The following is a 13,709-nucleotide window of genomic DNA, read 5'->3' on the forward strand; positions in this document are numbered from 1 at the left end:
TATGTATACATCAAAAGTCGTTTTTAGGGAAACAGGTAAACTAATGTTACACGACAATAAACATAAGGGATTATAGTAATAACAAAATATAGACAAAATTGAATATTAATTTCAAGTTACTAACTAATTAACTAATTATATTTTAATTTGAAAAGTGATAATCATCTTCTAATACGTGAGATTAAATTCTATCTACATATATTAATAAAAATAAATAAATAATAAAAAAAATACATCCGAGATTAGTCAATGTGAAATGACAAGTCTACCTTTATAATTTTGGGTGGATGCATATTGAAATTGTAATGATGCACATCATTAAAACACAAACACCACAATTGATTTTTGAAAGTAAATGGAAGGTCTTATGGTCTTACGGAAACTCAAAACCAAAAAGAAACAAGTGGGACATGAATGAAAAGCAATAGAAAAGCCAATGTCACATTCTCCTACCATTTTTCATGTCGTTCCAAAAACCTTTAGCCCACTCAGACCTTCACTGTCCTAGATGAGAAATGATAACTTTTTACTTTACAAATACCTTATTTACATTTACAATCTTCCTCCATTCTTTTAACTTGACCTACTCATGTCATGTGTTAGATAAAAAAAGTACTTTTATTTGTATAATTAGGGCACATTCTACTCATATCATGTCCTATAATCAACATTTTAAATTAACTTAAAATGGTAAGGAATTCTCACCTTCATCATATATTGTAGTTAAAAGGATTCAAACTTAAATTACAAAGGGAATTATAAACTACCCTTACTCAGTGTAATCACTATGATGATTAATCACATTATGTGCTTGGTCTACCTTGCATAAAACAATCCTCAATAAACGAGTATCATATGTAATACGAATATATGAGTATTAGTTTGACAAATACTCATACTATCAACCGTTGCGTTAACAATTAAATCACCTCTACCCTCAATTTAGTTGTATTCAATTGTTTTCGGTAAGGGTTTGTTCTCTTACGTTGAAAGTTCAATTCAGTTCAGTTCAGTTCAGTTCAGCTCCTAATTTCCTTCTCTTATAAAATATTCATTTCAATCCAGTCAATGAGAACAAACCCTAAATCAGAACAGACCCCAATACTCTATGCAAATATCCGAGTGTTGCAATTTTAACTAAACAGATGAAATACAACATAACCAAACTACTCCACCATGGTTCAGGGGGAAGGTAGAAAAGATGTCACTGTCGGTAAATGTACGGACAGGAGGCTAGGGGAATGAGCTCTCCCCAAAAAAATACAGGACTAGAGTGGGACCCACGTCCATACCTGATGGGACCCACTAAATTCATACTGCTCCGTCAGAGATGGAGGGCGCTACATGGGGCCCACCTCCTTCTCTTCCTCCTCCTCTCCTAGTCTCAGTCCCTAGCCTACTAGTACTACTACAACAGTATCTTTATTTGTTTTTTTCTTCCCACTTTTCATTTTCAGTGACCTATTTTTCCTAAATTATTTAAATTAAATCAAAATCTCCTAAAAAATCTGGGTCACCATTGTCTCCAAAAGTGGAAAAAGGAGAGGATGAAGCAAGGTTGTTTTGTTTGTTTGTTTGCATTTTTTTCAGAGTGATTATTTTTTGGAATTTTAACCAACAATAAATTAAAAAGAAGAGAAAAAAGTGGCTGATTTTTTGTTAACCTCTCATAATCTTTCTTGTTATTAGCCTTTTTTTTCTCTGTTTTTATTTTTTTTACTTGCTTTTCTTTCTGGGAACTGAACCTTCATTTTGTTCTTCTTCACTTCAGGTATTGATTCTCTATTTCTCTCTCCTTTATTTTTTTTTTTCTGGGCTTAAGTTTTTTATTTTTACTTTGGTTTTGTTTTTAAGTAAATCTAGGGTTCTGTTTCTTTTGCAATCTTGAATTTTGTGTTGTTTATTTTGTTGGGTTTCTAGTGATTGAACTTTTGTTTGGAGTTTTGTTGTTTGACATGCGTAAAAAAGGCCTAATCTTTCTTTCTGGGTTCCTTTCTTTTTTTTTGAAGAATTACTGTTTTTGGCATTATTTGGTGTTCAATGTTCATTTATTAAGATTTTATTTTTGTTGGGTTTTTGATAGTTTGCATCTTGCTGTGTGCTGGAATTTGGGTTGATGATTTATGTATCATTTTCTGAGGGTTTTGATGAATTACGATTTCTTTGATTTTGATATTTAATGCGGATTTTTCATACTGGGTTATGTGCATTTTTGTTAAAAAATCTGGTCAGAGATTGCATTTTGTTCTCCGGCTAATTTGTGCAAAGTTGGAGGATCTTGTTTGATCTTATTCTTATGTTACTAAAGACTTGGGTACTTATGTTGGTCATGGGAATGTGTCTAAGTGTTAGACTTGGCTATAAAATGAAAAAAAGTTCATGATTTGGGTATAAAAATGAAGCGTACGAGTAACATTGGTGGGATCTCACCCCATTGAAATGTCATTTTTTTTGTAAAAGTAATAATTTGTTGGGTTAATTTGTTGTGTTATTTTGTTCACTTATCCCATAAAAGCTTAATTTTAGTGTCAGATTAGTGAATTATTTCTTCTGGCATTTTTGTAGGGGTGAAAGTTCAAAGAAACACTTATTGCGGGTGGTTAAGTGAATTGGAAGCTGTTGTTGAAGCTGAATACTGATAAGTAGTATGGAGAAGTGTAAAGTTGATGGTTATGTCTCTTTTAGTGGTCACATTAGTCATGGACTCGCTTCCTCGACTGGTGAGAACAAAACAATTGTACAGAATCCTAGAGATGCGGAGGTTTCTACTGTTTCGTCTGAAAGGTTTCAGTCTGTACAGCAGACTTCTGTCAGGAGCGATCTGAGCTCAGAAACTGGACAAACCTCTAATAGAAAGAGGAAAGATCCAGATTATTCATCTGTGATGGCAGAAGTCTGTCATGAAAGTCATACTAACAAGGGGCCTGACCATAATAAGCTACTCAAAACTGATTCAGCATCATCTAAAGAAAGTGGTGAAGTGGTTCAGCTAAGTTCAGTTGATTCTACTGATCCAAAACCATGTCAGTCCTCCAATGAAGATTTGGTTGAGAGGAAACCATGTCTAACTCAATCACATGAATCAAAAATTGTTTTTCGAGAGCATGAGTCATCTGTTGTAACTACAAAATCAGATTCTACAGCTATTAGTTTGCAAAGCTCACGTCATTGTAACTTTGATCTGAATGAAGGTACGGAGGAAAATGGAGCAGAATTCCACAAAATTCCACCAATATCAGTGGTAGCAAAGGTTGGGGTTCCTGTGGGCTTGCCTCAGAAACCATTGCAGTTTGGTGGAGAGCTTGGATGGAAGAGATCAGGAATTATCAGTGCTTTCCGTCCCACTTCTGTAAAGAATCCTGAAAGAGGCAGTATAACCAATAGCAATAGAGGGTTCGACCTCAATGTTGCTGCAACAATGGATTCAGAATCTCCTGGTGATGAGACTTCAATGGACTTCACTTCAAAGAAGCCTGAAAGATTTCTCCTTGACCTGAATTGCCAAAGTGCAAGTGATGTAAATCATCATAAATCTAGTGCATCAAGTTTTGATCTAAATGACAATCCTGTGATCGAGGATACACGGAATTACATTCATCATAATCAACACAGTGAAAACCAGCAGCTGCTCAGAAAAAGTGTTGCAGCTGACACAGCTACTTGTTTCAGAGGAAATGCCAGTCAATCCAATTTTGAATTGAGAAGACCTTCGTACTGGGTTGATCTTAGTTCTATGCGAGGCTTTAGTCATGTTCAACCCCACCCTTTTCTTGTGGCTGCCCCTTCAGCTGAGCAAGTGCAGATGATGATACCTTCTGGACTTTATATCGGAAAAGTTAACAATTTACCCCCTACATTATATTCCCCTAGTCTCCTACCACACCTTAACAATCAGCATGGTGCCGCTGCACTTCCCCAAATATCGGGTTCTGTTCTTGCAGCCTACCCTGGGGCTGTCCAATTCCTGGAAAGTCCTCAAGGACTGAATCCTCAGGCTTTAACAAACATGAGACCGACTTTCTTTCCCAATGGTAGTATACCTCTTATGGAAAATGGAAGCAGGGGATTTGGCAATCCGGAGCTTTTGATTCCGTTGAAGAATGGATTTTTCGAGGCAAGAGAGAGGCCAGTTGAACAGGTAGCTTTGCCGGCTTCTCAAATTAATTATAGACAGATGGCCTCCTGGAACTAGGATCAAGTTTGAAAATCTTATTTATCTGATCTAACAGTTCTAGTAATGCATTGTACATAAGTGGAGTAGCAACTAGATTCTAGACTGTTGTAGATTGCTTACGGGAAGTCTGACAACAGATATAACTGGGATTTCCTACACGATTGGGTCCTCGTCAGTTCATCTCTTACACTTGCTTCAGATTGGCAGATAGGCATTCATATATGTTGTGTATTTGATTCTCAGAGACGGTGAAGTCACATTTATTGAAGTTGACTTAACCATAGAATTGCAAGTGTTTGAATCTTGTTCTGACATTGAGGTTAGTTCTGTACAGATTACTAGTTTGCTGAAGGTTTGCATTCTTCAATTTGATCTAGCAATGTTTTGGGATTTATTTGATGTTTGTAAGCCTTTGCTATCCATGTTTCCTAGAATTTTCTTGTGCCTTTTATGATACATTATTTGCTTATTGCTCTCAAATGTTTGCTTTGCAATTAGTCGGACATCAATAGCATGTCAATCTGAATCATCGCTTTTTATCACATGAATCCTACTTCATGTATGTTCATTGTTTGTGTTTGTCATTTTGTTGTGAATAGTTGATGTTGAAGCTCAAATTTATAGCTGTAAGATGCACCTTTTGATATGCTTTAATAGCATGAAAATTCTCATACAAAGCTGAGTGCCTATGCATTAGCTGCCATTTAGGGAGAAATTTTGCTAAATTGAGAAACTATATATGACTACTACTCTTCATGGAGGAAAGTGAAGACCTATGTTTGCTTCAAGTTGTGACCCTTTTCATTGCTAACCCTGAAAAACCAAAAGAGATTATGTGAATGAGGATGTATACTCAACTTTCTCGACTCCCTCACCACACCCATCTGCTGTAGCAGAGAAATGCCAAAACTTGTGCTAGAAACGCTTTGAGACCATCGAGTTTTCATAGAGCTTTTGCCTTAGTGAAAATTGCAAAATGGTGACTTTTGATTGAGACTATAGACTTACAGTTATGTCCAAGGAAGTAATAGCAACCTTCAAGAACCCCATAGAATCGACTTCATCCATTACATTCGTCGATCAATGATCTGTTAGTAGTCGGTCACCTTCCCCATTCTCCCTAATGCCTTCAAAATTCAGAATCATCAGATGAACTGAAGGTTTGTTAATTGTATCCTAGCACCTTGGCTCCTCAGTGGCTCAGTCTAAGCATGATTTTCAGACGCGTTATACTCTGCATTTCTCGTTACCTTTGGGAGAACACTTCCAAAGATTGGTTGATAACACGCTGTAAATCCCAATTAACTAAACTAATATTTGGTATGAAAAATTTCTTTAATCCTTATGATGCTTTCTGTTATTTTGGCTATCTGCCTTGCAAAAACACCAACATAATGTGTTGAAGCTATATGCGGAATACTTGAGTAATACGATTAAAAATCTAACATGTTAGGTGCTTAACACATTTGACAAAAGTTCCCTTGAAACAAGTACGGAGTATTTTAAAGAATTGACTGATCAAATAGAAAAATACACAGCTTTTTGATTGAATTGATTACAGTACTTCAACAACTAAAATTACCAAGATTGTCATTTGTCAAGGGGTGGAATACCAAATTTTGCAATCTACTTCATAAACTATGTGACACCATCCTTTAATTTAATTTTTAATTTTTTTTTTTTTTTTTTCTTTTTTACAAAATAGGCTTGTGAAACATGGACCTTGGGCTCAACTTGCAGTTTGTCCATACCATTCATTGGGCCCAGTGAAGTTTCCAACAAATTTTTAGTGGCCAAGTAAGGAGAAGCATTATACTGTACTGGAATCTCACACGTATCAATCGGATTCAATCTGACAAACAAGACCTCGTGTAAGGGGGGAGGTAAGGGAATCCCAATTCAAAGAGTCGTTTGTCTGAAAGTAATGAGATAACAATGCATGAGTTATTTGTTTTGTGGTTAGGGACATTATACACAAAGCTTATGTTTTAAAATTTAATACGAGTAATTATTTATTTGATTAATTGATAAAATAGAGGGATAATGCGGGGAAATTAGTGTAGTCATTTCAATCTAGTATTAAAGAATATTTGATGAATTGCAAATAGAGATCTAGGTATTTTTGAATTGATATTGTTGCAAAAAGGTTGTAACATTATTATTTATTTTATTTGACAAGGTTGACCCATCTAAACCATTTAAAGTGACATCCCTACCTTATAAAAAGTAGAAAGTTACTCTTATGAATAGTGTAATGCCAAGTATACCCTTTAAAATGTGTATTTACATATATACCCTCATTAATGTATACAAGTTTTTTTAATGAATAGTGTTTGGACAATTATACCCTCTAAAATATTTAATTATGTACTTATTTGCTCTCATGCTTTAATGTTAGTTGTATTGGACATTTATATACTCATAAACATAGTGTTTACATATTTTTTTTTTCCCATTAAATCTGTCAACAACTAAATTTATGATTTTAAGACCAAGCCGAAAGAGTCTCTAGATTTGACTAGTTATGTGCGCGCATCGCGCGCGTTAGCTACCCTAGTTAAAATAAAAGTAGCTAACACTATTTAGATCAAATCAAACAATAAGGAAACATTACTAGAAAGTATAGCATATTTATTTCACCATAAATCCATTATTTTTTAAATTTTTTTTATGTCCGTAAAACAATAGATGAATTTAATAATAACATACATTTCTGAGATTGGAAAGTTTTGCTTACTAAATCTCAAGAGTAAATTATTCAAATTTCCTCCTACAATAAGCAAAAGACAGTGGAAGTCTCACTTCATCTCGTACTTTCCTGGTCATATTTCTCACTTTATATTATTTTCATAAAGCTGTTATAAAGCAGTTACATGCACTACAATTCATCCACTTTCTTCTCTTTTTATTTCATTTTTAATATTTATTAATTTTATTTATAGAAATTGTAAGTAAGATTTAGAATGAAGAAATGAAAGTGATGGTTGTAATTCACTAGTTTTTGCATGTTATATTACGGGATGTAACATGTACTTTGGACCATCTAGCTAGGCTGGTTTTCACTACAATTTCACTTTCCTTTGTCTCAAATTTACAAATAATTTTATTTTATTTGTTAAAAAAAAGGGTTTTTTTTGCATAACCATATGTCTTATTATGTTATAGATGTACTCATCTACCAACTAACTGGTTTCCTACGATAGAATTAGTAATTAGATAGATAGACGATTAAACGATGATGATAATATCCCATTTCGATAGATCCCTTTGTTTACAAGACCAAATCCTTATAATGTACGTAACTCTCCAAGACATATCATCATCACCTCCATTGGCAAAGTTGGGAGAGGAGGTCGTTGGGAAGCCTAGTATTGTGTATCGCCCATTAATCTAACTATTTACGGACTTAATCTTATTGCATTCTCTTTTGGAAAATTATATCGACCATGAGTAATATAATAAGAAAAAGCTAAAATATAATTTACTAAAAATAAACTGACATAATAATAATTTATTAAACAACTTAGGAATAAATAGAGAAATTTATAGAGTACCCCTTTTGTAAATCTATATTAGTAGGCAATTAGGCAGGATGTAGTAGTCTAGTAGAACTACTTAATTACCACTTAAAAATAAATGCAAAAAGGTGAGCAATATTCAACTCTTATGGTGTGAATGTGATACTTGACAAACATCCATATTTGACGACAGAGGTCAGACCGTCAGATCTACACGATTACACACCAAACTTCAAACATTTTTTTAAAAAGTTTATTTTATTATCATTTATTTATATATTTCGGGGGGTTGAATAAATAAAGATGAGTATTGAATAATAAAAGGAGGTATGGAATATCCCGCAGACCATGGCATTAGCATCGGTAACGCAAGGATCTTCGCTAGCTTTTCAGTGAATCTTTGTTTTATTTTATTTTATAGTACTTTCATAATTTATTACTTGAACGCCAGACCATACATGTCAACAAACTTGGTAAAAGTTTTTTAACAGAACATAAAAATCTTGTCTATAACGGTCAAAACCTTCAAATTTTTCAAAAATCTTGGATAATAAACCTTCAATCAATCAATCAATCAATCAAAGCCTTAATCCCAAAAGTGGGGTCGGCTAACATGAACCAAATTTGATTATTCCGTGTAGTCATCAACATAAATCTTTCTCCTCCATCCCTTACGATCCAAAACTTCATCCTCACGTAAATCCATGCACTTCATATCCTTCCTCACTCCTTCCAACCAAGTCATCTTTGGTCTCCCTCTTCCTCGTTTAATCCCTCCATGGTCCCACTCTTCCACTCTTCGCACCGGTGCACCCTCGGGTCTCCGTCTTACATGTCCAAACCAACGCAGACGATTTTCCCTTAATTTATCTACAATGCCCGCCACACCTACTTTCTTGCGAATAACCTCATTTCTGATTCTATCTCTTAAAGTGTTTCCACACATCCACCTTAACATGCGCATTTCCGTAACCTCCATCTTTTTAATATGCTCTTTCTTAGAAGCCCAACATTCTGTACCATAGAGCAACACTGGTCTTATGGCAGTCCTGTAGAATTTTCCCTTCAACTTTAAGGGAATGTTGCGGTCGCATAACACTCCCGTGGCCGCTCTCCATTTAAGCCACCCTGACTTAATCCTGTGGGTCACGTCTTGATCAATGTCACCATTCTTCTGGATGATCGACCCTAGGTACTTAAAACATTCACTCATGGTCAAATCCTTTCCATCCAAACTCACCACTTCATTGCTTGTCCCCCTCTGAGTGCCAAAACGACATACCAAATATTCAGTCTTACTCCGACTTAGCTTAAACCCTCTAGATTCCAACCTTTGCCTCCATTGCTCCAACTTGACATTAACCCCATCCTTAGTCTCATCCACCAAAACGATATCATCTGCGAACAGCATACACCATGGAACCTCATCTTGAATTGGTCTAGTTAATTCATCTAGAACCGTTGCAAAAAGAAAAGGGCTTAATGCAGACCCTTGATGCAATCCGATTGTAATAGGGAAATCTTTTGTCAACCCTCCGCATGTCCTCACATTTGTTGACACATCCCGATACATATCCTTAACTAGGTCTACATACCTTCGTGGGATACCTTTCTTCAACATTGCCCACCAAAGTATCTCTCTTGGCACCTTGTCATATGCCTTCTCTAAATCAATAAAGACCATATGAAGATCTTTCTTCTTTACCCTATAAAACTCCATCATTTGTCTTATCAAATGGATTGCCTCCATAGTAGATCTCCCAGGCATAAAACCAAATTGGTTATCTGAAATGCTTGTGCATGCCCTCAACCTTTGTTCAATCACCCTTTCCCACAACTTCATAGTATGGCTCATAAGCTTAATTCCTCGATAGTTAGAACAATCTTGAGCGTCTCCTTTGTTTTTATAAACCGGGACCAAGGTGCTCTTCCTCCAATCTTGTGGGATCCTTGTAGCCGTCCATATCTTGTTGAAAAGGTTTGTTAACCAATCAATACCAATCTTACCCAAACACCTCCACACCTCTATCGGTACCCCATCAGGGCCAACCGCCTTCTTAGGTTTCATCTTCCTCAGTGCAATCTCCACCTCTACTCTCCTAATCCTTCGCACATACTCCATGTTGATTTCTTCATCACTCATAGAGGTATCTCCTATCACAACTCCATTACTTCCATTAAATAATTCATCGAAGTACCCCTTCCACCTGTCCTTGATGCCCTCCTCTTGCACTAGGACCATTTGGTTCTTATCTTTGACACACTTCACCATGCCAATATCCTTCCTTGCCTCTTGTCTTCTCTTTGCCATCTTATAAATGATCCTTTCTCCCTCCTTGGAATCAAGCTTTTCATAAACCTCCTGATATGCCTTTTCTTTTGCTTGGCGAACAGCTGCCTTTGCCTTACTCTTAGCCTCCTTATACGCTGCAAAGGTTTCATCACTCCTACATTTTCCTAAGGCTTGATAGCATTCCCTTTTTTGCTTAATTACTGCTTTCACCTCTTCATTCCACCACGAAGTATCTCTCTGTACCGAAGTTCTTCCCCTTACTTCCCCTAAGACCTCTTTGGCCACTCTTAGGAAACAGTTCTTCATTCGTAACCAGGTCATGTCCGGATCCACCTCTCCATCCCAATCCGCTTCTTCAATTACCTTTTCTGTAAAAACCTTAGCTTTTGCATCCCTTAGGGTCCACCATCTTATCCTTGGTTCTTCTTGTCTAACTTTTTTCTTCGCCTTCTCTTTCAGACGAATAGTCATTACCAATAGCCGGTGTTGGGTGACCACACTCTCCCCAGGGATAACCTTACAGTTTATGCAACTTTGTCTATCTATGCTCCTTGTGAGCAGGAAGTCTATTTGAGTTGCATTTGCTCCATTCCGAAAAGTTATCAAGTGTGAATCCCTCTTCTTAAACCAAGTATTAGCCAAAATTAAATCATATGATTGGGCAAAATCCATAATAGCTTCACCACCGGCGTCCCTCTGCCCATACCCAAAGCCTCCATGGACACTCTCATAGCCATCTCGGCTCGCCCCAACGTGCCCATTTAGATCCCCTCCAATATATAACTTCTCTGAGTGGTGGACACCCTGCACCACCTCGTCTAGGTCCTCCCAAAATTGTCGTTTCTCTTCTGCATCTAAACCCACTTGGGGAGCATAAGCACTGATAACATTCACAATCTCCTTGCCACATAGCAACTTCAGCCTTATCAACCTATCGTTCTTCCGATAGACCTCGATCACCTCTTTTGCCAACCTCTCATCGAGAACCACACCAACTCCGTTCCTAGCTCCACCATTCCTTGTTCTGTGGCTCGTTTCTTGCCCAACATAAACCTTCAATTTTGAAATTTTTTAATTTTTTTTCACCCGGAAAAAAAATGCCGAAATGTTAACCAGGTCCCTAATGTCCTCCAGGAGTCCATATGGCTGGGTGGAACCATCCAATTTGCCTTTAAACGACCAATTTACCGGTTTACAACTTGCACTGATTTCATTAACTCAAACTTACCACGAACATTTATGACAACATATAATGATCATATATGAATCCAAAAGGCATTATATGACCCCGAGATGTATCCCTTAAAATCTCAATGCTTTTCGATACTGGGCCACGAAACATTCGAAATTTCTCAAAAAACGTGGATATTAGCCTTCAATTTTGGAATTTTTTGATTTTTTTTCGCTCGTATTTAAAAATTGCCAAAATGTTTATCATGTTCCCAAATAACCTCCGGGAGTCCAATTGGCTGGGTGGAACCATCCAATTTGCCTTTAAACGACCAATTTACCGGTTTATAACTTGCACCAATTTCATTAACTTAAGTCTACCACGAACATTTATAACAACAAATAATGATCATATATATATGATTCCAAACGGCATTATATGACCTTAAAAAAAACCCTAGAATTTAACGACTTTTTGAAACAATGCCAAGAAACCTCTAAAATTTCTCAAAAAGTGTGGATATTAGCTTTCAATTTTGGAATTTTTTGACTTTTTTTTTTTACACGGAAATAAAAATTGCCTAAATATTTACCATGGTCCCTAATACCCCATGGGAGTCCAATTAGGTGGGTGGAACCATCCAATTTATCTTTAAACGACCAATTTACCAGTTTACAACTTGCATTGATTTCATTAACTCAAACCTACCACGAACATTTAAGACAACAAATAATGATCATATATGGTTCCAAACGACATTATATGACCCCGAGATGTATTCCCTAGAATTCCAAGACTTTTAGACACCAGGACCCGAAGACTCTAAATTTCTAAAAAATCGTGGATATTCGCCTTCAATTTTTGAATTTTTTTACTCTTTTTCGACTGTAAATAAAAATTGCCAAAATGTTTACCATGGTCCATAATACCCTCCCGGATTCCATTTGGGTAGGTGGAACCATCCAATTTGCCTCTGAGATGTATCCCCTAAAATCTTAGGACTTTTCGACAACGGGTCCCGAAACCTCCAAAATTTCTCAAAAAACGTGGATATTAGCCTTCAATTTTGGAAATTTTTTACTTTTTTTTTCGCCAGAAAATAAAAATTGAGGAAATATTAACCATAATCCCTAATACCCTCCGGGATTCCCATTGGGTGGGTGGAACAATCCAATTTGTCTTTAAACGACAATTTTACTGATTTACAACTTGCACTGATTTCATTAACTCAAACCTACCACGAACATTTATGACAACATACAATAATCATATATGGTTCCAAACGACATTATATGACACCAAGATGTATACCCTTGAATTTAAAGACTTTTCGATACCGAGTCCCGAAACCTTTAAAATTTCTCAATATGCGTGGATATTAGTATTAAATTTTAGAATTTTTTTGACTTTTTTCCCTCAAAAATAAAAGTTTCCAAAATGTTTACAATGGTCCATAATATCCTCCGGAAATCCAATTGGTTGGGAGGAACCATCCAATTTGCCTTTAAACGACCAATTTACCGGTTTACAACTTGCACCGATTTCATTAACTCAAGTCTACCACGAACATTTATGACAACATATATTGATCATATATGGTTCCAAACGACATCATATGACCCGAGATGTATCCCATAAAATCTCAAGGATTTTCGATACCAGGCATAGAAACCTCCAAAATTTCTCAAGAACGTGGATATTAGTCTTAAATTTTGGAATTTTTTTACTTTCTTCCCCTGTAAATAAAAATTGCCAAAATGTTTACCATGGTCCCTAATACTACAATCCGGGAGTCCAATTAGGAGAGTGGAACTATCCAATTTGCCTTTAAATGGCGAATTTACCGGTTTACAACTTGCACCAATTTCATTAACTCAAGCCTACCACGAACATTTATGATAACATATAATGATCATATATAGTTCCAAACGGAATTATATAACCCCGAGATGTATCCCCTAAAATCTTAGGAATTTTTGACAACGTGTCCCGAAAGCTCTAAATTTCTCATAATCGTAGATATTAGCCTTCAATTTTGGAAATTTTTTACTTTTTTTCGCCCGAAAAAAAATTTGACGAAACATTAACCATAGTCCCTATTACCCTCCGGGAGTCCCATTCGGTGGGTGGAACCATCCAATTTGTCTTTAAACGACAAATTTACAGATTTACAACTTGCACCGATTTCATTAACTCAAGCCTACCACTGCACAAACATTTATGGCAACAAATAATGATCTTAAATGGTTCCAAACGAAATTATATGACCCCGAGATATATTCCTTAAAATTTAAAGTCTTTTCGACACCGGTTCTCGAATCCTCCAAAAATTCTCAAAAAACGTGGATAATAGCCTTCCATTTTGGAATATTTTGACTTTTTTTCGCCCGTAAATAAAAATTGCCGAAATATTTACCATGGTCCCTAATACCCTTTGTGAGCGCAATTGGATGGGTAGAACCATCCAATTTGCATTTAAACGACCAATTTACCGGTTTACAACTTGCACCGATTTCATTAACTCAAGCCTACCACGAACATTTATGACAACAT

General features: G+C 36.2%; 1 protein-coding gene across 1 annotated transcript; it reads left to right on the plus strand.

The window, feature by feature from the left end:
* The first annotated feature begins 1,352 nt into the window (after positions 1-1,352).
* Positions 1,353-4,715, plus strand: LOC145638671 (uncharacterized). Its single transcript, XM_081689662.1, has 2 exons — positions 1,353-1,771; positions 2,566-4,715. Exon 2 carries the CDS (start codon positions 2,648-2,650, stop codon positions 4,190-4,192), a length of 1,545 nt encoding a protein of 514 aa, XP_081545788.1. The 5' UTR covers positions 1,353-1,771; positions 2,566-2,647; the 3' UTR covers positions 4,193-4,715.
* Positions 4,716-13,709: the final 8,994 nt, after the last annotated feature.

This window comes from Chenopodium album, chromosome 7 (genome assembly GCF_948465745.1).
Source record: "Chenopodium album chromosome 7, dcCheAlbu1.1, whole genome shotgun sequence".
NCBI lineage: Eukaryota > Viridiplantae > Streptophyta > Magnoliopsida > Caryophyllales > Amaranthaceae > Chenopodium > Chenopodium album.